The 24,090-nt window shown below is 50.4% G+C and overlaps 1 protein-coding gene across 1 annotated transcript in view; it reads left to right on the top strand.

The window, feature by feature from the left end:
• The first annotated feature begins 1,389 nt into the window (after positions 1-1,389).
• Stk32c (serine/threonine kinase 32C) overlaps positions 1,390-24,090 on the top strand; it is an 85,541-nt gene continuing 62,840 nt past the window's right edge. The window contains exon 1 of the mRNA XM_006987578.3: positions 1,390-1,821. Coding sequence (XP_006987640.2) covers positions 1,557-1,821 — 265 coding nt within the window. The 5' untranslated portion in view covers positions 1,390-1,556. The remainder of the gene's footprint in view (positions 1,822-24,090) is intronic.

Below are 24,090 nucleotides of genomic sequence, written 5' to 3'. Positions count from 1 at the left end.
TGCCTCCCTTGTACCTTGTCCTCGGTGTCATCCATTGTCTTGGCCAAGAAAGAAAAGGAGGGGGGGGGCTCCTGTTTAGCAGGGGGCGGGGAGGTGAGGGGATTGTAAACCAATGGGGTTCTAGCTCCTAAAATGTTGGCCCAGAAGAGAGTCAGGTCATTTGTACTTAGATTTTTCCAGCCAAGCAGGCTGGGAGGCCTTACTGACTAAGGTCACCTGTACTTAGATTTTTTTCCAGCCAATAAAGCTGGGAGGCCTTACTGAATTTCCAGGAGAAGAACCTGCCGTGACTGAAGGAAGGATGCTGTAGACATTATGCTGAGGGAGGAACCTGCTGCCTTGTGGTCACCTTTAATTCACATGGGGGCAGAAGGAAGGCCACCCCAGACTTCCAGGTGGTGGAGAGAAGGGCTATCTTTGTGACCAGGCTTTAGGGCAGGACGGAAGCGGGCAGACTTCCAAAAGTTAGACCAGTGAGTAACCAAAAAAGGTTACTCACTGGTCTACGTGACCAGGCCTTAGACGCTGGAAGCCAAGCATCCCGACCTTGTGAAGGAACAGAGACAAGAGAGGCTAAACTGCGCTCCAGGCTTTCCAATGTGCAGCTAAGAGCCTAGGGGAATCTTGGGGCAGACACAGGACCCTGGACGACTTGTGCTCCTCGCCAGGACTATGGCCCGAACCTGCACTAGTGGACTCTATTCGGTGTCCATTGAGCCATACTAGGAGAGGTTAAAGGAGCTAGACTAGGGTACTGCACACCTAAGTTTCAGGACACAAGCGTCTGTGTGTATGCGCGCTCTCGTAGGCAGGGTCCCCGTGTCCGCGCTGGGCGGAGCTTGCGTGCCAGATACCGCCCTGCTCCCACCCTCGTCGAGCGTCGAGATCCCGCGCCTCCTGTGGCCTGCGAGAGGGATAGCACCCTGCTGCCACCGCAGGGCAGCGCAGCCACTTCCTGCGACCCCCATTATGTGCACAACGCAAAGCCACGGCCTTAAGTTTGAGGTTTCTAAGGACTGAGTGGCAGAAATCTGCACGCAACCTTTTCTACAAAGTCAGCGGAGGTTGGAAAGCCTAGGGGATTCCCGATTGCTCGCCGGTCACAGCCTTCCTGCAGGGCCCCTAAAAGTCTCCGCTGCCCAGTGAAGCAAAGAGTCCTTGTCCCTGGCCTTTCCGGCGCTTCAGGATAGAAGGAAGGAGACTGACATCTGTCCGCTCTCGCTTTCATCCCCGCTGCCTTTTCGGTGCAAGGGTTTTCGAGCCCAAGCGAACCAGACCCTTCTCCACCGGTAACCCACGCGGAGCGCGTTGTTCTGAATCTAATACCTGCCCCGCCCTGGCCCCGCCTGGCCCCGCCCAGGTTCCGGACTCCACCCCGAGTCCACCTCTCCGGCCCCGCCCCGCTGCTCACAATCCGCGGGTCGGCTGCCCCGGAGAGCCAGAGCTGATACTAGGCGTACTGCCCGCGCTGCCGGCCCCTAGCTCTGCTGCTCTTGCCGGGCCGGGCGGCGGGCCATGTTCCGGGCTGTGGCCGCTGCGCAAACCCAGGCCTGGCGATGAGGAGCGGCGCCGAGCGCAGGGGCAGCAGCGCCGCGGCGCCCCCGGGCTCGCCTCCTCCCGGTCGCGCGCGCCCCGCGGGCTCCGATGCGCCCCCCGCCCTGCCGCAGCCCGCAGCCAGCCAGCCCCGGGCCCGGGACGCCGGCGATGCCCGCGCGCAGCCGCGCCCCCTGTTTCAGTGGAGCAAGTGGAAGAAGAGGATGTCTATGTCGTCCATATCGGCAGCCAGCACGCGGAGGCCGGTGTTTGACGACAAGGAGGACGGTGAGTGAAACCGCCCACTGGGGACTCCCGGGGACAGCCGGGTACCCGGGCCCCTGGAGACCTCGCGCACTATCGCAGGGCGGACGCGGAGGTGGCATTTCTCTGCGTTGGGACACAGTCGCCACCTGGGTGGGACCGCGTGGGGCGTCTGCGTTTCCGGAGAAACTATTAGACCACCCCTGAAGTCCCCATGTGCGTCCTGTTTCCAGTGACAGTGCAGCGGGCAGGGCAGGCTCTGGCCCGCCCTGCGAGGTGAGAGTGGGTGATCCGTGGAGGCTCCAGGCTCGGGCGCGACACCACCCGCTAAGGCACACCGCATGTTTTCAGTTTCCTTTACGGGTGGTGTGCAGGCTGCGTGGTTACTTTTAATTCCAGGAGGTGCTCGCTTGGTGTGCAGTTTGTGAAGTGAGGTGTCTGCCCTACAGGTGGCACGGGGGCCTGGGCCCTTCAGTTTGCCATGCACCCTGCAAGCCCAGAACATACACTGGATTGTGCTGCACAGCCTTTGTGCAGAGACCCGCCCTCGGGGGAACTCGGGTTCAGTGAAATCTTTCTGCAAGAGTAACTGTTGACCTGGAGGACCTGTGTCTCAGGCAAGGTAGCCTCTGATGAGAAGCCGAGGATGAGAGGTGCCAGACTGCTGGCTTTGCAAGCACAACCGCTGGGTCCATGCTGGGTCCAGGGACCTTTCACTTAGCACCTGCTGGATGTGGCTTTGGGGGAACTGTGATGGAATCACATGCAACATATAGCTTTTTTTTTTTTTCTACAGATGCCATAAGGATAATTTTAAATGGTACAACCATGACACATTTGATGTTTTTTTGACATTTTCTTAAAATAGTTGAAATATGCATTTTCATTTGTAGGCAGCCTGCAGAGATATGATGGATTTTTTTTTATTTTTTATAATTTTAGAACACAGCTCGGCACAGGAGCCCAGGCTACTTATTTCCAATAAATAATTTAAGCATTTAGGAAATTACAATAATCAGAACCCAGGCCTGTGTTGGAGAGCATGTGGGGCTACATGCTGGCATTCCTTTCCGGAATGGGAGGCATGGGGTCAGGCCAGTGAGTTCCAGGCCTCTGCTGAGTATCCTCCGTGGGGGATGGGCGTTCAAGTCTGTCTGCTTCAGGCACAGTGTGTTCTGAGGTGGCTGGTCACTGTGCTCTGAACTTGGGGACAGCAGGACTCACATGTTACGTGTTCATTTGCAACATCAGTATTCAGAATTAAAAACAAACAAACACACAAACAAAAACCCTGCCCAATTGGAAGGAGCAGATCAGGAAATGGGCTTGCATCTGGTTTCTGGCTACAAGATGAGTGGTCTGGGAAACACATTTGATTTCAGTACTTGCTGGTGCCAGCCAAGGGCTGGCTACCCTTCCCTGTCTCTGCGTCATGTCTCCAAGGCAGCAGGGTGGAAACAGAGATTGATGTAGTTAGTACAAGGGCTGCTGCGGTCGGTGGTGTGAGCCCACTCTCGCTTCTTCACAGTGTGCTGTGAGGGTTCCCAGAGGGGCATGGGAGCAAGGTCAGCTGTGGTGCTCGCTGTGACTTGGGAACCTAACCCGGCATGTCTTGTGTTATAGTAGGATGTTCCAGGCTTATGAAGACGATCCACTGATGTGGCTCACCAGGCCTTATTTTGTATGATGTATCACACTGGTGGTGCTCATCATTGGTGTGTGGCCCCGGATTGACATACCTCCAGAACTGAACTGGGTTTGGGTGGGTTTAAGAGACCAAGTGGAGTACTGGGCCCGGAGGCTGAGAATGTTCTCTGGGCGAGTGACCACTTGTCTGGGTCATTAGCAGGGCACACATCCATTCAGGATACGGTGTTTCCTTCCCCACAGTGCCTAGTGTGAAGGTGTTAGGTAGGATTCACTAACATAAAAGGGTGCAGCTAGGCAGGAGAGCAGCCTTCAGAGAGGGAGGAGGGCCTGGACTCCTGTGCCTAAGTCACCCCCTTTCCCTGATGTAGTGGGGCCTCAGAGGCGGCCGTGCTGTGCTGGTGACTTGCATGTACTGGAACTGTACAGTTGCCATGGTAATGTGAGACCTTCTGATGAATTTTTTTTTTAGATTAAAACACCTAATTAATATATCAAATTTGCTCAGCAAAGGAGGGAAAAAAGGAAGGAAATAGGAGGGCAATTTAACAAAGTAGCAGGTAAATTGCAACTGAAAGAGTCTAGGCGGGCCAAATAGCATCTCGAATGGCCTCTGTTCCCGGGAATCCTCCCGGAACCCCAGTGTGCTGTTCCTCCCTAACAGGCATTTGGAGCAATGAAGAATTCCCTGCACTTCTTCCCCAACCAAGGGCTCCTTTTCCTTCCCCTTGGCCTTGGCCCTCTGCTCTGACTTGTGCTAGAGATTCCTCTGGAGAGGAAGTTCCTGTCACTGCCTTGGTGCTCCTGTGATGCTGAGGGTTCCAGCGCCTTCCCGCTAGTGTGACCTGCTGAGACATTGGTCCATCCTAGCCCGGCGGCTGAGGCTTGCCACCTTAGACCCAGTGTAGTGTCCCCCTAACAACGGGGAGTTCCTGAGAGCTGAGAAGGCTTGCTCCCATCCAGAACCCTGGACTGGGTAAGGGTGCCTCTCCAGGGCAGTAAGTCAGCATAGGACAGGGACCCAGACACAACACTGCTTTAAAACCAAATTAACAACAACAACAACAAGAAAAACATTTTCTAATTATAGGTGCATCACAGTGTACAGGAAATTCTACTTGATGCCAAAGTGCATATTCAGCATGGTGAGGTCCCCAAGTGAACGCCTGGGTGCTGTCCTCGGGCTTTCTTCCAGGGATCTAGGAAAGCAATCACACCTACAGCTGTGTAGAAACACCTTTTTTTTCTTTCCCATTTTGTACAGAAATGGGATCACGTTCTCGACACTGTTTTGTTGTAACCTGCTGTTTTTATTTACCAACATGTCACCAACATCTAAGAGGTCTGAAGTATCAATTGGCTGCTGGATTCACATCAGCAGTTCTCCACCTGGGTGGTGTATCACATTCAGTGGACACTCTTTTTTTTTTTTTAAATCAATCTGGTTTTTAAAATTTATTTATTCGTTTTATGTGCATTTTTGTCTTGCCTATATGCATGTCTGTGTGAGGGGTTCAGATCTCCTATCACTGGAATTACAGATAGTTGTAAGCTGCCATGTGAGTGCTGAGAATTGAACCTGGGTCTTCTGGAAGAGTAGCCTTTTAACTGCTGAGCCATATCTCTATCCCTGAGCAGACATTCTTGAAAGATGCCAAGTCCCTTCCTGTAGAAGCTGAGGTTCAGCTTGAGGAGGTAGGCTGGCTCATGGTGAGATTCAGGTATCTCCTTTCCGTCCCTTCCTCCCTTCTTCCCTTCCTCCCTCCCTCTCTCCCTTCCTCTCTCCCTCCCTCCCTCCCTCCCTCCCTCCCTCCCTCCCTCCCTCCCTTCCTTCCTTCCTTCCTTCCTTCCTTCCTCCCTCCCTTGTTCCCTCCCTCCCTTTCTTCCTAGACAGGGTGTAGCTGTCCTGGAACTTGCTCTATGGACGAGGCTGGCCTGCCTCTCCCTCCTAAGTGCTGGGATTAAAGGTGTGTGCTACCATGACCTGCCTAGGCATCTCCTTCCTTAAGAACCTGGGACTCTGAGAAGCAGTCAGGGTATGTTCCTCTGTGTAGAGGTGACTGCTCTGTTTACTTGATTTCCTACTGGAGGACGTTTTCGAAATATCATGAACTATATGGCCATGAATGCCTTTGCATGCTCATCTCTGTGTCTGGCACTGTCCCCTTAGGAAGAATTTCTAGAGATACAATAACTATGTTACAACAGGTATCCAGGGCTGGCTCACTTGGATAGGGATGGAGGCTCTGTCTGAAAGACAGCAGACAGCTGTCATACACATACTATGGCACACATGTGGAAGTCAGAGGACAACTTGAGAGAGTTGGTTCTCTCCTGACATATGGGTCCCAGGGTTCAAACTCAGGCTGGTCAGGTTTGGTGGACAGTGCCTTCACCTGCTGAGTCATCTCACGGGCCCAGTTTTACTTGTTACATTGAGAATTCTGCCCACTGAGAACAACTCCTTGTTTTCTGAGTTCCGAATGTTCTTAGGTTGAACACGTTGAAGGTGTTTGTAGGCTCAGAGTCTCTGTCTTCCTGTATGTCAGTAACATTTCATTGTTGGGCTGGGGCTTTTTGACTGGCTCTGCTTCACATGGTTAATGCTGGCTGAAGAGACTGCTGGTTCAAACATTCCTTTGCCAAGCATTGGTTGTAATCCCGGCACTTAGAACTCTGAGGCAGGAGGATCAGGAGTTTGAGACCAGGCTGGGCTATGTAGTGAGGCTGTTTAACGGAGAGCAGACCAACCAACCGAAATCTACTCATCTTGAATATGGATACTTTTTGAGACCCTTGCTTGTCTTTGTAGTATTCTGGTGACTTCGGTTGGGTGTCCCGGGAGGTATTTTGTGCCACCTGCAGCCCATGGCTCTAGTTATACGGTGACACTGGCTTCTCTTTTGTTGTTATTACCCATAGCTCAGGCTTCTCTTTTGTTGTTATTACCCATAGCTCAGGAAGCAGAGCGTAAGGGGCTGAGCCCCAGGCTGCTGGCCCCTGCTCAAGCTCTTCGCTGTTTCAAAGTGTCTGTTTGGCCCAGTTTACTAAGAGATCTTGTCAAGGCAGCTGTAGCCTTGAGGGGTGGGTGGGTGGGTGCGTGCGTGCGTGCGTGCGTGCACTGTGTGTGTGTAGGCTAGAGGACAGCCTTAGGTGACTTAGGTGTGTTGTTCTTTTTTTATGTTGTTTATTTATTATGTTTACAGTGTTCTGCTTGCATGTATCTCTGCACACCAGAAGAGGGCACCAGATCTTATTACAGATGGTTGTGAGCCACCATGTGGTTGCTGGGAATTGAACTCAGGACCTCTGGAAGACCAGTCAGTGTTCTTAACCTCTGAGCCATCTCTCCAGTCCAGGTGTGTTGTGTTGTTCTTTAGGCACTGAACACCTCTGTGTTTGTGTGTGTGTGTGTGTGTGTGTGTGTGTGTGTGTGTGGTTGGCTAGAGGACAGCATTAGGTGGTGTCCTTCAGTCATTACCCACCTTTCGTTTTGTTTGTTTTTGAGACAGGGTTTCTCACTGGCCTGCAGCCTGCCAAGCAGGCTACACTGGTTGGCCAGTGAGCTCCAGGGAGCCTCCTGTCTCTGCCTTCCCAGTGTTTATAGTAAGAGTGTCATCACACCTGGCTTTTAAAACGTGTGTTCTGGGGCTCGAACTCAGGCCATCGTGCTTGCATGGCAAGTACTTTCCTGACTGAACTGTCTCCCCAGCCCTTCACCTCTGACTCTGGGTGAGGGAGAGGAGGAGGACTCTGTGTAGCTCGGGCCTGGCTTGTTAACGATTCTCTCTCCCCCCAACCTTGGAGAGGCTTTGGTGTCCAGAAGCCTTTGGCTGCAGATAATGAGGTTGAGAAGGAGGCCATGTGGTCTTGGCCAGGAGTTCCTCTCTTGGTCACTGGTTGCTGCTTCTCTGGATGTTCGCGCTTGAGTTCCTGGGTTCCAGGTACAGTGCGTAGGCCCGGGAGGATCCTTGGGTGGCTGTGGAGCCCGGTGCTCCTTGTCCTTCTGGCAAATGAGGCCCCTCTAGAGTGGACTTGGGACCCACTGTCAGGCGTTTTTATGTAACAAATGTCATCTCTGTGTGTCTATCCATCTGGTTGTGCAGTTTACAATGCTAAAAATAAGCCAGCGTTTTGTTTAAAAATTTAGCCACCCAGTTTTCAGTGGAGAAGCAATGCAGGCAGCATTGGAAGTCGGATTTTTTTCAGGGCTTCTCTCTGCTGATGAGATGGAAATGCTGAGGGGGTCCTGAGGGAAGCCAAGCTGTGGGAAAGGATTGCTTCCAAATAGTTGGATTGGATAGCTCACATAGATTCTCAAAGCATCTTTGGTGCCCACATGCCCCTGGGGGAGGGGTTTAAAGGCACAGATTTTGGTTCATGGGGGTCTAGAAGCCTGACAGGTTTATCTCCAGCCAAATCCCACGATGTGTCACTGGTCCCTGGACGCAGTTCAAATAACAAGAACTTCGAGTATACAGTGAGTTTACAGCAGGTATGTTGTTGAGGACAGGGAGCTGGTAAGGCCTGCACGCCCTGGGCCCTCATGAGCTGTGAGTGTGGAGGTAGACGCCTGCGTGGCTTTGCTGGGTGCTGGCTCCACAGGAGACTCACAGCTGTGACGACTGGCACTTCTCACTGAGCTGCCGTGTGTCCCCACTGTCACTGGGACCTCGTCGTCAGTGTGTTATTCGCACGCTGCCCCTTGCATGCTTGCAGGCCACTCCTTTCCCGTGTGTAACCAAACCATGGCTGGCACACTATGCTCATGTGGTCCATTTGTTGGGCAGCTCAACCACTTGCCTCTAGGTTGGGCCTTAGCATTTGCTCAGTATTCCCACTCCAGGCATGGCCGCTGAGGGGTAGCTGTCCTTTTGGTCACTGTATCTTGCTTTGCAGATGTAGCTACAGGAGGGATGTGTGTTCCCACATCCCCCAGCCTCCAAACCAGTGAGTGCCGAGGGGGCTGTCCACACTGCCCCTGGTCCTGATGCTGAGGCCTGGGGCCCTGTGGTCCTGGTCACGCTTCCTTGTCTCGGGAGGATGCTCAGAGTTGCATTTGTGGTTCACTTTAGCCAAAAGGCTGGCGCCTTTCTAACTGGACTTTAACTTTGCATCTGAAATTATGATGAGCTGTGTTTCTGTGCCCCGCCCTCTGCTCTGTGCCACAAGTTCCGGGGCCACTGAGCTTTTACTGCTACCCTGGCACATGACACGGCCCTGGTCTTCTCAGCTGTCCCCCTTGGATTGGGTATGGTGCTGTCTCCCCAGGGTGAGCTCTCCCAAGGTGTCTCACTCTTGCTGGGGTCGGGCCCATGCTTCTCTCCCACCTCAACCAGGCGGGGCCTCTGTACCTGTTCCTCTTTTCATTGCTGTAACGAAATACCCGACAAAAGCCACCGAGAAAGCATTTATCACGGTTTGAGGGCACAATCCATCGTGGCAGGGAGGGCATGATGACAGGCACGTGAGGGAGCTGGTCACATGGCATCTGCAGTCAGGAAGCAGGAAGAGATGAAGGCTGGTGCTCCGCTGTCTCCCTTTCATGCTGTGCAGGGATCTAAGCCCCTTGGAACGGCGCCACCTAGAGTCAGGGTAGGTTTTCCCACCTCGGTTAACCAAATCCAGAAACTCTTTCACAGACTTGCCCAGAAGTTTGTCTCTCCAGATTCTACATCCTATCCAATTGTTGATATTAATCACCATCGTCCCACATGTTGAATAATAAGAGGGATCAAAATTTAGGACAATGTGGGGGAAACTGTAATTAATGCAGTTTTGTTATTTTTGAAAACTAAAATAGATATGGCAAATGACCATGGCACTTAGGGAAAAGCGGCCTGCTTCATCACAAAGCTCATTTCCCATTGGCTGGAAACCTGATGTTTGAGAGAGCCGAGGCAGTTACAGAGGTCTTCGTGGCTGGGAAATCAGCACATGCCGGATGCTTGCCAGCCTGCCTGGGTCCAGCCGTGAGGCAGGACTTCCTCCTATCCCTGTCCCCCCAAACGTGACCTGGGAGCCCACGCTGATCTCCAGCATGTTTCCTCGCATACTCTGGCCCGCGTGGATTGTGTGAAACCCCAGCTCGCTGTTATTTCGGTCCCGAAGCCAAGGAGATGCTGTAGGTGGGAGGCAGTGTCGCCCCCAATTTATTAAAAATAGGAACAGGCACATTCCATTTTTTCACAGTGATTTAAGAAGTTGACTTTGGAAAGGTTTCTGGGCTTTAAGAATTACCATATGACTCTTCATGCTTCGAATGCAGAGGGTTTCACTTGTGACCACAGCAAGAAGTAAACAGCATGTGTGGAGTTTCTCTGAGTTCATCATGGGTGTCACCGGCACTTTCCAGCATTTGTGTGTATGGTTATTTTGTTGTTGTTTTTGACATGAGGTCCCGAAGGTAGGAAAGGGCTCATGGCAGCCTTGAGTGCCATCTTCTTGGCACCTCCGCTTTTCCCCAGGTGCCATTGTCACTTGCCATACATATCTAGCCTTGGAGCTACTATGTATGGTAAAACCATCCATGGCCCTTGACAGGACCCTGTGGCATTGTGTCTCTCAAGGCAGACTCACTTGGTGCTCTGGAGACCATCATGCTGGTTATCTTTTCCTGATAAGGTACCCCCAAACATCGTGACTTCAGAAATATCTTTATTGTCTCTTGTGGTGATTATGTGGCCAGGGAATTTGTGACATTCATGGTGGGGATCGTGCATCAAGGTGGCTTCCTCACTTGGGAGTCAGAACCCAAGAGTTGCTGCTGCTGCTAGTGTGTTAGGATATCCTGCTACTTATGGGTCACCTCAAGACCTAGTAGCCTTCTGCTACACAGTGTAGTAGTTTCCTCCGGTGACCTCCACAGTAGAGCTGCTCAGGTCTCTCCCAAGACTTTGATATGTCCACTGGGATGCTGTTCTCTGGGGGTGGAGGGGCTGTGGGATCTGCTTCCAGCCTCAAGTCCCCACCAAATGAACTTCCAGCCTCAGAAGTCACACCGCCTTAAGCCTCAGCCTTCTAGAAGCAAGGAACTAAGTGTGTACTAGGCATGAGGGTCGGGGGTTGGACTTGGCCTTCTGAAGGGAGCACCCAAGAACCAGAGGACACATTTGAACTCAGTTGTCCTCATGGTCTCGGGCTTCTCACTTCCCATAGTCTCTGTGGTGGGATATCAGGGTAGACGTGGAAGATGCTTCTTGAGGGGCCGGCTTGACGGCAGAATCCCTTCTCCTACATCTGATGTGGAGGTCAGTTCCAGGTTCCACTTGGACCCAGGAAAGGAACTTCACAGGGCCAAGGTCCCACTTACAGGTGGACTGAGGTTGCTGTGGGTCAAGGCTGGCTGTTGGCAAGAGTTGAACAGGGGCAGGGAGTAGCTGAGACAGGCTGGAAGCACCATGGTTAGCACATCTACCCACAGTGACCTCCATTTAGAGAGCCTTATACAAGGCTTCTCCTGGCAGTGCCGACCTGGACCATGCACGGTGCCCATTTGGCCAAGGCTACTCAGCACACTCAATACCCCCTCCCCCAACCAGCTTGCACGCAGTACCTGAAACACCAAGGCCTTTGGGGGAGTGTGTGTGTGTGTGTGTGTGTGTGTGTGTGTGTGTGTGTGTGTGTGTGTATGAGGTGGGGGTGGGGAGTCGCTGCTCAGCTGTGGCCCTGTCTCCATCTGGTTGTGGGGACTTTTCTGGAAACCGCTTAAAGACTCTGGATTCAGTTCCTGGGTGGCCTCTGTAGGATCTGCCCATGGCTGTCCATGGGTCTTGTTAGTTTTAGTCCCATTATTTTGCCTTTTCCTCCAATTTATTTATTTTTGTGTTTGTGTATATGTGTGTAGTATGCGCATGAGTTCCTGTGGGTACATGTGCACATGTGTAGAGGCCAGAGGTCAATGTTGAGTGTCTTCTGAGGCTCTCTCCACTTTATTTTTTTGAGGTAGCATCTCTCACTCAGCTCAGAGCTCATAGGTTGGCTAGACTGGCTGGGGATAGATTGACTAGCCAGCTCTGGGGATACACCTGTCTCTGCCTGCTAAGTGCTATGTTATAGGTGTGCACCACCATGCCTTGCCTTTTGTGTGTGGCTGGAGATCTGAACTCGGATCCTCCCGTTTACCCTGGAGGCACTTCCAAATATGCCACCACCTCAATCTCTTCATTTTCTTTTGACTATTAAGATTACTTCGTATCTCTAGAGTCCTGTTTTAGCTCCATAGGCAGAAAAGGGAGTTTATAAAACTCAGTGACAGAGAGGAAGTAGGGGGAAAAATGAAACTTTTTTTTTTTAAGGGGCGATGCAAAAGGCTTTAGAAGAGGTAGCAGGACCTCAGGCCCTTCCATCAGTGCTGTGGTGGCCCCAACAGGCGGGGCTGAGAACCAGGAGTAGGTGGGCAGGGCATGAACGGGTTGGCTATTCTGAACATACAGGGCACAGTTGCCGAGAGGGTAACCCTGGGTGCCCTGAGCTGAGGTGGCGCCTCAGAAGGGGTAGCATGCAAATCTGAATGGGTCTTCCATGACTGAGTTCTGACAAGCCTATCTATCCCATAAGACAGGAAGACGGAGAGAATTGTCACCCTGAATCTGGGCTTGGTACAGGCCCTGACAGGCAGGGTGTGGATGGGGGCAATCGAGGAGGAGCTGTTCTGGACAGGGGGAGGCCCAGGCCCTCACCTCATTCTCCTAGATCATATCCCCTCTTCCCATCTCCAGAGACTCCTCCTGCCCTTCTTTGCCGAACTTGACCTCCCTGCTGACCCTCACAGTCCTTCCTGGGGTCACTGAAGCCGACCCGTGAGCTACGCTTCCATACGGTGATCAGGCACCTAGGGTCACCTGGGACATGGGCTTCCAGCTGCTGACCTAGCATGGTTATTAATAGTGTCCCCTTTCCCTGGTGACAGTGTCCTGGTTTGGGTGATAAATTATATAGATCCTCTACTTAACTGCCAGATACTCGCCAGACGATCTCCCCCCCTTTAGAGCTTTTTCTTATGTAATGAAAGTGACAAAAACCTTAAGAAATCCATTGTCTTATGTAACCCCAGCTCTCGTGGAGCAGCCATTTTTTTTGTTTGTCATCTCTCTGTCCCACCCACACTTGAACATACACAACGCATGCAGTTCTTCTTAACAACTTTTTTCTAATAAATTTATTTTAGAATATTTAGATGGGTAGGAAAGCTGGGAAGCTGGTGGAGGTCCTGCAAACCCACCCAATGTCTATTTTCTTTCACAGTAAGATCTTACATTAATATGGTATATTTGCAGTCTGGTGTGATGGTACACACTTGTCATCTCAACACTGGGAAGGCTGAGGCAGGAGGATTGTGAGGTTGAGGCTGGCCTTGGCTATGTAGTGGGACCCTTCTCCAAACAAAGCTCAATGTGTGTCCAAGCCTTCGACACAGTAGGGATCTGCTGTGATGAACAGTGTCTGTGCTGTGTTCAGATTTCTTCAGTGTCCCCTCTGTCCCTAGACCCCCACCTGGATCCCACATGAGGTTTAGTGTTGTGTCTCCTTAGGCCTCTCATGGTTGTAGCAGCACCTCACGTCCTGTGTTCTTGGTGGCCACTCACACGTTTTGTAGCACACCCCCAGTCAGCGGTAATTCCATCTTTGCCTCAGGATTAGTCAGGGGCTGTGCTATTTGGGGAGGGAGACCTCAGAGGCAAAGGACCATTGGTCATGAGCTCACACAGTCCACCCCGTTCATCGTGACACAGATTAGATCACACAGCCAAGGGGTTGTGTGAGTCAGCCTTTTGGTACTGTAATGAAATACCTGACCCAGGTTTCTGTTACAGAGAACAAGGGTTATTAGTTCACACTGCTGGAGGCTCAAAACCCAGAATCGGGCGGGAGGAAGAACCGTTGTCTTGGCTCGGGAGAAGACAACAGTGGGGTGGTTCACAGTGAGGGGTGTGTGTGTGTGTGTGTGTGTGTGTGTGTGTGCATGTGTGTGTGTCTGTGTGTGTGCACGCGCGTGTGTATGTATGTATGTGTGTGTGCATGTGTGTGCGTGTGTGTGTGTATGTGTGTGTGTATGTGTGTGCGTGCGTGTGTGTGTGTGTGTGTGTGTGTGTGTGTGTGTGTGTGTCCGTGTGTATGTGTGTGTGTATGTGTGTGTGTATATGTGTGTGTATGTGTGTGGAGAGAGAGAGAGAGAGAGACAGAGAGAGAGAGGATGTGAGCATGCACAAACTGGTGAGCCATGAGGATTTTGTACAGAGATGCCTTCTTGAGGGGACCCCTGTTTCTGCATAGAGGATTTGTTTCTTCTCCAATTATTTTGCTGTTCTGTCGCTTGTATTACCGTTACATATAGACATTTGTTCCATGGTGTGGGGACATGATCCAGCTCTACCCAGTATGCTGTCCGCATTGCTCCCCTGACTCTGTTGGCATGCCTCATCAACACTGTGCCTGCTGCCTGTTGAAAATGTTCTTACCTCCTGGCACACATTATTCCTGGCTTAGCCTGCACATTTCCTGACCCAACCCTAGGGTCAGCCAACTCTCTAAGGAACACTAGCTTCTGTTTGTGTTCAGAAGGAAGTTGTAGAAGCTGAGATTTATGTACTGGGTGACTGGGTGTGCTCCTTGCTTCTGGGGACAGTTGTCTTTAAAATACAAGCCTGGTTGTATTGTCTACTTAAGATCTTGCTTTTCCCATCGCTTCATTCATTCAGCTCATCATGTTTCCTGTGCACTCACTGCACATTATTTGTGGGCGTGTGGGCTGATGCCCCACTTTGGAAAGCAGTCTGTCTGTTGAAGCTGCATTTCTGTATGTCCTATGGGATGGGCAGCAGCCGCTGCCAGTGGTAGCTGGCTTGACGCTCCCGATGGGGCTTTGCTGTTCTCCGTAGAACACAAAAGACTCACAGAACACCCTATGGTCCTGTGCTACCTAGGACCGGTACAAAACAAGACTTCCACATCTGAACACAGCCTGAAACATGACATGTCTCAACCTAAATGATGAGCTCCCATCTGGGCTAACCTGAGTGAGAGCTGCTGCTTATCTCATACTGGATCACATGGCGACAGCGGCTGCTTTGCCAGCCACAGCTCCAGGTAGCCTCATTGCTCCCACGAAGAGTTATGGAGATGCCAATCATAAGGTTACTCCATATGCTAAGTACAGTGAGGCTTTGGTACCTCGAACCCTCTTGGAGTTCACCTGCAAAAAGCCCTAAACCTGTCACGTGTCTTTTTAGCACCGTCTTTCTGAGACACCCTATATTCTCCATGATGTGTGTTCTCTCCTATTGCAATGAGCCTTACATCAACCATGTTTAACCACAGGATGCTTCTGTCTGTCTGCAGTGTTGAGCCTATAGCCCGGCAAATGTATCCCCAAGTAGAGACTCAGCAAGATGTGCGTGTCTTTGTCCTCAGAGGCACCAGGAGGAATGCCCACGTGGCTCTGTGTGTGGTACTAAGAGTTGGAACCAGATGACATGTATGCCACATTCTTGTGTGTTTATGCCGCAGAACCCTTTCTTAATGGGACAGGAAACTCACTACACATGACAGTCTCATAACCATGCTTCTGAAGAAAGGAGCTGGGCACAGGGTCCCTGCTGCTCAGCTCCATCTTGAAGAAAGCTCAAGGGAGGGGTTTCAAGCTGCCACCTGCCGCTGGGGCTTGTCTTTTACTTTCTAGCCTCTGATTTGACGTCCTTCTCTGCATGTCCTGTGAGAGGTCCCAAATTCAGTGTGGTCAAGAGCAAGTCCTGTGGTCGGGCTTGGTGGCTTTTGCCTGTAATCCCAGTACTCTGAAAGGTGAGTCAAGATAATGGCTATGAGTTCAAGGCTTTTTTTGGGTTAGAGTGAGACTCTGTCTCAATAAACAAACAAACGAACAAAATAAAATTTTGTAAATCCCATCCCAGCACATCTGCCCTTAAACTCTTCCCCACATGTGACCTTGTGCCCCTGTGACCCCTGCCTGTCACATCACTCCCCCTCTTCTGTGGATCTATAGCCCCTCTCAGCTACAGACCCAGAAGAATCTTGACCTCTAGTCGGTGTCCCCAGTCTAGGACCAGAGCTTTCTCTGTGCCCTTCCTGTCCTCACAACTCAACCTGAAAGTTAGAGAGACCCCTGGACTCTTAGTCATCACCACCCCGAAGGAGGTACCATTAGTGACCCTGGAGAGAACCGTGGGTGCAAGGATTTGGGGTGAAGGTGGTGTTGGTGGATTGTGAGCTGTCCAAGGTACCAGCTGTGGGCGGCATCCCCTGGGCAAAGGGGGTGCCTGGAGCTGCAAGATGGAACTGTTAGCTGGGGACTGTGCTGAATGAGTTGTTGACTTGCCATGCCACAAGCTCCAGAGGATGTATGAGGGTGAGCCATGTATTTTTGTGTCCCTGGAGTAGAGCATAGCACTGGTCACTGGGTGGCATTCCATGTGTGATTGCTGAGTGAATAGGCAATGTCTTATTTTTATCATGGTAAGGAAGACTTTCTTGGCCCTATGTCCCCATTTCTTAGCACCCCCACCTTCTCAGCAATATGAGACAGGACTTTTGTCTACTGCTCCCTGTCTTGTGAAGGTCCCTTCCACGTGACTTAATGTTCAATGCACTGACAGTCTTTACCACAACAAGATCAGTTGCTCCTGATATGCCTTCTTTTTTGCCCAGTGGCTGGTGATGCACATTCTAGGACCCTTCTCAGCCTTCTTGGCTGACTACCTCCACCCCCTGGCTCCATGGCTGCTGTATCAGGCTGGGACACCCTCTCTCTTCTCATTCCACCATGTGCTGGTGATCTCATGGCTTCAAATGTCGTCTATATGCCAGCAATTTCAAATTTACATCCCCAGCTGGGTCCTGTCTCCCACGTCCCACACGTTCTGCCCAGCTTCTGACCTCATGTGGTTCTCTATATGTCTTTGAAAATGCCACACATTCAGCATGGCCGAAGCCAAGTCCTTCTCTGGCACCTCCCTGGGTCACCACCACCCAAAGCAATGGCTCCCCTTTGTTCTTCCCATGCTGGGCCAGACCTTTGACCTATCTTCAGGGTCTCTCTTCTCTCATATGTCCCTGAGCCATCCTGTAGGATAGCCTCTTGGCTCCACAATCAGAAGAGTATGTCACAGCATGGCCTTCTGCCTTGCTTCCTTGTGTGTCCTGAGCCCCATCCTCACCCAGGCTCTGACTGTGTCCCTAGGGGTCTCCCCAGTGTTCTCAGGGCACTAGCTCCATCTTCCTGCTCTGTCTGCTTGGTGGCCACCTGGCTCATCTGATAGTCAGGATGGTGGGACACCCTTGGGTGACAAGTCCCTCGTCATTGCTCAGGATCACAGAACTTTTGTCTGTCTCCAGTCAGGGGCACAACTTGCCTCATTTCTGTCACATTAGCCCAAGGAGAGGGTCAGAGGGACCGTAGGACTCTGGAAGGTCTCTTATTGGCAAAGGATTCCCCTGACCTGAGAGTGGCTCACAGTTTAGCCGTCAAAAAAGTCACAGTGGCAGTCTCAGAGGTCAGCAGGGACACTCGCCAAGCCCAGGCCAGATGTTGGAGAATGGCCACCACCGGCCCTCCTCTTGGCTTAGCCACACCTGCTCTCCCTCATGCTTTCCCATGCTGCTGACCACAGTGCATCTCACGTGTTCTCAAGAAGGTGGCTCCTGAGGCACAGACCTATGGGGTTCATCACTGATGTATCCTGGGGGGCTTAGTTCCTAGAGCATGTGGCTCCTGCCAGTGTTGGGGATGTCTGTAGGGTGATGGACATGGAGTGTGGAACTCTGGTGCTGTTTCCCTGCAGCCAAAGGTTGTCAGCTCAATGTCCCTCTTTCTACATCTCCCATGGAAGGCTCCAGGGAATAGCACTCAGTCGGACCTCAGCTAATGTTCCCAGGGTCCTCGCCCTGTCCCTTCCCATAGGGCCTAGCAGTTCTGTGACTTGAGCTGTGATTCCTGTGGCGGGTAGAGAGGACCTGGTATCAAGTGGTCATGGGGGTCTGGCCATCCATGCCTTCCCAGCTATCAGGCTCTCGGGGCCTGCAGATCAGTTTTGGGCTGCTGTGCATACTCCTGCCCATCATTTTATGGGCGTGTCTTCTGTCCAGTGCTATTACCACCCTGCAGGCCAGCCCATGACGTGAAGAAACTGACACATCTCAGTGCTAGGACGAACTAGGAGAGTGGCCTGGTGGGTGGCTGCCTGGACCTTCCAGGAGCTGACAATCTGAGTATAACTCTTGGGTTTTGGTCACTGCAGGCCCATCTTCCTGGAAGTCTTTTCCTTGAGGTGGGAGGGATGCTCTGTATGGAGCTGGTTATGAGTCAACATGAGCTGAAAATCTGGTTTAGGAAAAGGGCATGAGCCTCGTGCCCTGTGCTGGGGCAGCTTTGATGCATGTTCAAGGCTTTCTTCTGTGTCATCACAGGTAGCCCCTGAACGAAAGGAGGAGCGTCCCTGAATGGCTGGAGATGAGGCTCCCATGCTGAGTGGGTTCCTGAACCATTTTAGCCTAGGTTGGGCCCAGCCCCAACGTTGTAGAAATTCTCGCCTTGGTAGCTCCATAGGCGAGAAGCTCCCTCCAGCACTGTGGGATGTTGGCAGCATCTGGCCTCTGTCCACTGCCACCAGTAGCAGCCTCCTCTGTGTTTGCAACTGGTTGCCACATACCCTGAGAGCAGCTGTGCAGGCAAGTGAGAACCCCAAGGCTTGCTACTTCTGTAACTGCTGGGGAGGGGCGCAGTTGCGGCCTTGGCTGAGTGTGGCAGGTGGGTGTTGCTTCCAGAGCCTGACTAGGGCCCACAGGCTCCGGAGACTTCCAGGGCTGAAAGCAAACCGGAGAGAGATGGTCCTAAAAAGGCTGTGAGAAGCATTTGGCCTCCTGATTATCACAGAGTCTGGCTAAGGACCAGCTCTCCCAGGGCTTATACACTAGCTGTATGGGACAGCCCATCCTTGCTGGCCTGTTTGCCAACTACAAGGCCTGTTTTGATGGGGGTGGGGAAGGGTTCCAGAGAACCAGGACATTACTGAGGGTCTGTGGTGAGCCTGTGTAAGAGTGAGTGTGTAAAGGTATGATTACAGCCGGGCGGTGGTGGCGCACGCCTTTAATCCCAGCACTCGGGAGGCAGAGGCAGGCGGATCTCTGTGAGTTCGAGGCCAGCCTGGTCTACAGAGCGGGATCCAGAACAGGCACCAAAACTACACAGAGAAACCCTGTCTCGAAAAACCAAAAAAAAAAAAAAAAAAAAAAGGTATGATTACATATATAAATAAAGTGTTCGCTTGTTGTGTAAGCATGAGAATGAATGCACAAGACCGTGCATGTGGGTATGTTTGTGTGCATGCATGGTGGTGTGAGTGTGAGCATTCATAGCATGTTGAGTGTATGCATGGGAACGGAGGCCAGTGGTGTCTGCAAGGAGCCTTGGCTGTCAAGTGGTCCCAGGGTTTGCAGGCCAGGATTAGGCTGGGGCTCCTGGACTCAAGATTCTGCTACCCTGACCATCTCATGTGTGGATACCTGGTGCAGGCACCTATGGTGGATCTTGCTCTCCAGAGCAGTCTTTACATGGTGCATCTTCAGGAAGGTGGGTGGAGCATCAAGGTGCTGTGTCTGCTAGGACCTGAGGCCGGAGCCAGAAGGTACTCTGTCCCATAGCAGCCAGAGCTTTTGGGTCTAAAGCATGCCCACCCACCCCCAAGCTGGGGAGGGGAAGAGAGGCTGGTGAGCAGCCTGTGCGGGGCCTCACCTCAGGAGCCCTGCCTCCTGCTTTCCTTGCAGGTGTTTGTGAGGCATGTGGGAGGTGGACGCCCCCTGACACACATACACACGTACCTCTTTAGGCTGCCTGAGGCAAGGGGTTAGGCTGGTAATATGTGGGCACACACTCCGAGTCTGCCAGCTCTGCACACTGAGCCCCAGTGTAGCAGTCATGGTCAGAGCTGGGGGGGCGGGGATGGTCCTGGGTAGCCAGAGCCCCAGGAGTGGCTTCTCTACACGCTTGTTCTTGGTAATGATGCTTCCCAATTCTGACCCAATGGCTCTGGCAGATGCCCGGGTTGGCAGTGCTGGTTGTACCTGGCCAGGTGAGAGTGCATCACTTCAACTTTGTGTGGGTGACAAGGACCTTAGATGTCTGTAGAGGAGGGCAGATGTTATATGGTGTAACACTAACACCAGGCTACGGAGGGGATTTCTGGAAGGTTCAAGGCCTGCTTCTGTCAGCAGTGGGGTGATGATCCATGGCACTGCCCATCCTCACCTGGGAGCCTGTTCCTCAGAGGCAGCACTGACTCTTGGCTTCAGTCAGCAGAGCTTAGTCAGAGGCTTATGAAAGGCTGACAGGAGATGTGTCTTGTCCAGGGGATCCCTGGTTCCTTGGAAGGCAGAGTCTGCCCTTTCACAAGAATGATACACATCTTTTTTAAAAAAACAAAACAAAACAAAACAAAAAAAAAAAAACGATTTATTTGGGCTGGAGAGATGGCTCAGCCATTAAAGGCTAGGCTCACAACCAAAAATATAAAAAGATTTATTTATTTATTATGCATACAGTGTTCTGCCTACATGCCGGAAGAGGGAACTGGATCTCATTACAGATGGTTATGAGCCACCATGTGGTTGCTGGGAATTGAACTCAGGACCTCTGGAGGAGAAGCTAGTGCTCGTAACCTCCAGCCCAAGAATTATACACATCTTAAGGCCCCATATGTGCAGTCTGGGAGTGGACAGATGGACTGATAGGGACCACAGGGTTCAGTGGTTACTTAGAGCCAGGTGGGTCCTTCTAGGCTTTGGTTTTGTCTGTGGTGGTGTCCAGTGGGCTCTGCTATGGGGTAATCTTCAGAAACCTTCGCTAAAATGAATGAAGATTCCTTTCAATTACACTTGTAGTACCCTAGAGAGCACAGCCTGCTCCTCACAGACTGAGCTAATTGGAAAGTTCAGAAGTTTCTGTTAATCACACCTGCCGTCTAGCAGCCTCTTCTCCCAGTAGTACAGTTACTCTCTCTGCCGGCTTCCTTCTGTACACTGAGCTGCTGCAAATGAGTCATCGGGGGAAAGTTGAAAAGCGGCCAGGTAAGATGGATGAGGCAGAAGTCCCCCTCCAGGTCTGGTGGTGCCTTGCCCATGCTGACCTCCTTGGGTGTCCTGGGTGGGTGTCACTTGGTGGTCATCCCTAGGTTTGGTGTCCCTGGGTCAATGTCTGGTGAATGACTGAATGGGTATCTCTAGGTGTGATATCCTTCATGATTCCTTGTGTGTGGTGCTCCTGGGTATCCCTGGGTAACTGAATATTCCTGGGTAAAGAGCTCCAGCCTTGGGCCCTCAGGGCAACAGTGACTAATGCTTCAGGCTGTGGGCAAGAGGGTTCCTCAGGCATCACACAAAGGAATTCTGGAGGCTTTGGGCTCCTGAAGGCCTTCTGATGGCATCATCATGAGTGTCAGTCCACATGGTCCAGCCATGGGATCTGGCTTTCTGCTTTGAAATGATAGCTCTTAGGAGCTACATGAACCCCTACACACCCTCAGTGAACACTTTTCCAGGAACCACCTGAGTCAAGAATTCATTTCTCTACCTGGTTGAGAAAGCTGTGAAGTCAGGGGGCCAGGTTATGTTCACGCAAGACTTGACTCAGCTTAGCATAGTAGGTGTCTGTGCACACTAGTCAACCATCACTGCAGTGAACTAAGTTGGGCTGGAAAGAAAAAAGACGATTGAGTAGACACCCAGGCACCCTGTGAAAGTTTGGCCACGTGAATGTCATACAGCTTGAGGTGTTCTTGGGGTGTGTCATGGAACATGTAGTGTATTCTCCTGTTGCTAGAGGACTGCACTGTGATCCCGAGAGTGATGCTTCTTCTGTGGCACTGACAGACATTCTCAGAGGTAGAGACATAGAAACTCTGGCTTTGGGAACATCTACATTTCCCGGTGATTAATAATATTGACTATTCCTTCATGTGCTTATTGGTTTCTATAATGGACTGGATGGTTGACACCCCCCCCCAATATGTTGAAATCCTAGATCCTAAGACAATAGGTGTGGCATTTGGGAGGTGAATAGGTCATATGGGTAGATCTCTCGTGATGGAATTAGTGTCCTTATCTATTATATAAGGGTGTAGAAAAGGATGGGAATGACCCCCAAAATGACCCCCAAAATGGACTTTCACCAGCTGTGACATCTTCTAGACTTGACCTTGTGTTTCTGGACTCCAGAACCATGGGAAAGAAGAAAAATAAGTATTTAGGCTACCCAGACCATGGTCATTTGTTGATAGCCTGGACTTATTAGAGTGTCATTTTGTGAAGTGTGTGTTCAAGTCTTCTGCACCGTGTGTGTGTGTGTGTGTGTGTGTGTGTGTGTGTGTGTGTGTGTGTGTGTGTGTGTGTGAATATTGAGTCATAGGAACTTCTTAAACTCATATTCTAGTTCCTGGATGAATATACGAGATGATCCTGTCTCCCAGATTACTGCTCACTTTCCCACTCTTTTTCAGTATTATCTTTTGATGAGCAATCTTTTTCATTTTGGACTAAGGAATCTCTATTTGTCCTTCAATCAACTGTGGCACTTGGGATCAAACTCCATTCCAAACACGTGACACAGAGCTGCACTCCCATCCTCTGGGGACTGAGATGCATTTAGATAGCATTTTTTGTACAGAGAGTGTGAGTTGGGATGGATGTACATAGAGGTTCTTGTTTTTCATGTAAAAGTCCAGTCATTTTAGCCCTTCTCACTGAAAGGAATTAACATTTCTTCTCTGGATTCCTTCTCACCTTGGACGAAACTCAGCAAATAAGTGTCTTTTTCTTGTTCCTCTTCTTGTCTTTCCTTACACCAGCAATACACTGCCTCGGACATTTAACTTTACTGTAAATCTTGAATGGAAGTAGTAGTGTGTATACTTCGAATTTGTTCATTTTTCCAAACTTATTTTTAGGATTTATTTTATTTTATGGCTATTAGTGTTTTGCCTGCATGTATGTATGTGCACCACATGTATGCAGTGCCTGTGGAGGTCAGAAGAGGCTGTCAAAGCCTTTAGAACTAGAGTTAGAGACATTTGTGAGCCACCATGTGAGTGCTGGAAACCAAACCCGATCCTTTGCAAGAGCAGCAATGTTATTAACCACTGAGCCGTCTCTCCAGACCCCAGACTTACTTTGACCATTCTAGGTCCTTAGTATTTCCATAGAAATTTTGAATCGGTTTGTTTTGAGTCCACATAAAACCTGCTGATGTTTTGATTGGGATTATATTACATATACAAACCAATTTTAGGGAGACCAGATGTCTGTATTCCTAGCTGTCTTCCAATCCATCAACACAATATATCTTTCATTCACTCACTCACTCACTCACTCACTCACTCACTCACTCACTCACTCACTCACTCACTCATTCATTCATTCATTTTTGAGACAGAGCTGGACTGGAACTCACTCTCTCCATTTATTTAGATTTTCTTGAATTTCTCTGACTAGTGGGTTGTATTTTCTGGTAATCAGGTCATATACAACTCACGTTAAATTTGTCTCTAAGTAATTATGGTTATTTGATGCTATTATAAGTGACATTTTCATATGATATTTTGTTGCCAATACACATGAATACAGTTGATTTCTAAAATCAGTTTTATTGAAGTATAGTTTGCAAAAATGTAAGTTTTATCCATTCTAAGAGTGGTTTGATTTTTTATTTTACTTTTTGAGGACAGGGTGTTCTTATGTATCCTTGGCTGGCTTGGAACTTGCTACTAGATTCAGCTGGCCTTGAACTTATAAAACTCTGCCTGCTTCTGCCTCCTGAGTGCTGGCAGTAAGGGGATGAGTGACCACACCCAGCTTTCAGTGGGTTTTATCAGAATCACACCACCATGTGATGATGGGTGCTCTCAGAGCGTGAAGACTCTTGTCACCTGTGACATTCATTCTCTTGGACATTTTCTTTCCATTGACTCAATATATGTGTAGCTCATTACTGCTCATAGGAGCCATAATTAACATAGAAGTCCACTAATTCTGTACATGCCACATTCTTTTTTTCTTCCTTTCTTCCTTCCTTCCTTCCTTCCTTCCTTCCTTCCTTCCTTCCTTCCTTCCTTCCTTCCTTCCTTTCTTTCTTTCTTCTTTTTTTTTTTGAGACAGGATTTCTCTGTGTATCTCTGGCTGTCCTGGAACTCACTCTGTAGACCCGAATGACCTTGAACTCATAGAGATCCACCTAAATTTGCCTCCCAAGTACTGGGATTAAAGCTGTGCACCACAACTACCTGGCCAACATTCCTTTTTTAAATGATGGTTTTAAAAATAGGCACTTTCAACTGTGATAAAGGTGTACTTATAGCTGGGCAGTGGTAGCACATGCCTTTAATCCTGGCACTTGGAAGGCAGAGGCAGGCGGATCTCTGTGAGTTCGAGGCCAGCCAGCTTGCTCTATAGAGTGGGCTGTTAGACAGAGAAACCCTGTCTTGAAAAAAAAAAGGTGTGTGTTTGTGTTTTGATCTTTTCAATTCTTATGTAGTTTATTCTTTTTGTACTCTGCTATGAAATCTTTGCCTAACTAAGGTTACAAAGATTTTCTCCTGTTTCTTTTTAGTGTTTTATAGCCATTAATTTTTGTTTGCATTCCATATA

This window comes from Peromyscus maniculatus, chromosome 1 (assembly GCF_049852395.1).
Source record: "Peromyscus maniculatus bairdii isolate BWxNUB_F1_BW_parent chromosome 1, HU_Pman_BW_mat_3.1, whole genome shotgun sequence".
Taxonomy (NCBI): Eukaryota; Metazoa; Chordata; class Mammalia; order Rodentia; family Cricetidae; genus Peromyscus; species Peromyscus maniculatus.
This window is presented reverse-complemented; position numbering and strand designations above follow the sequence as displayed.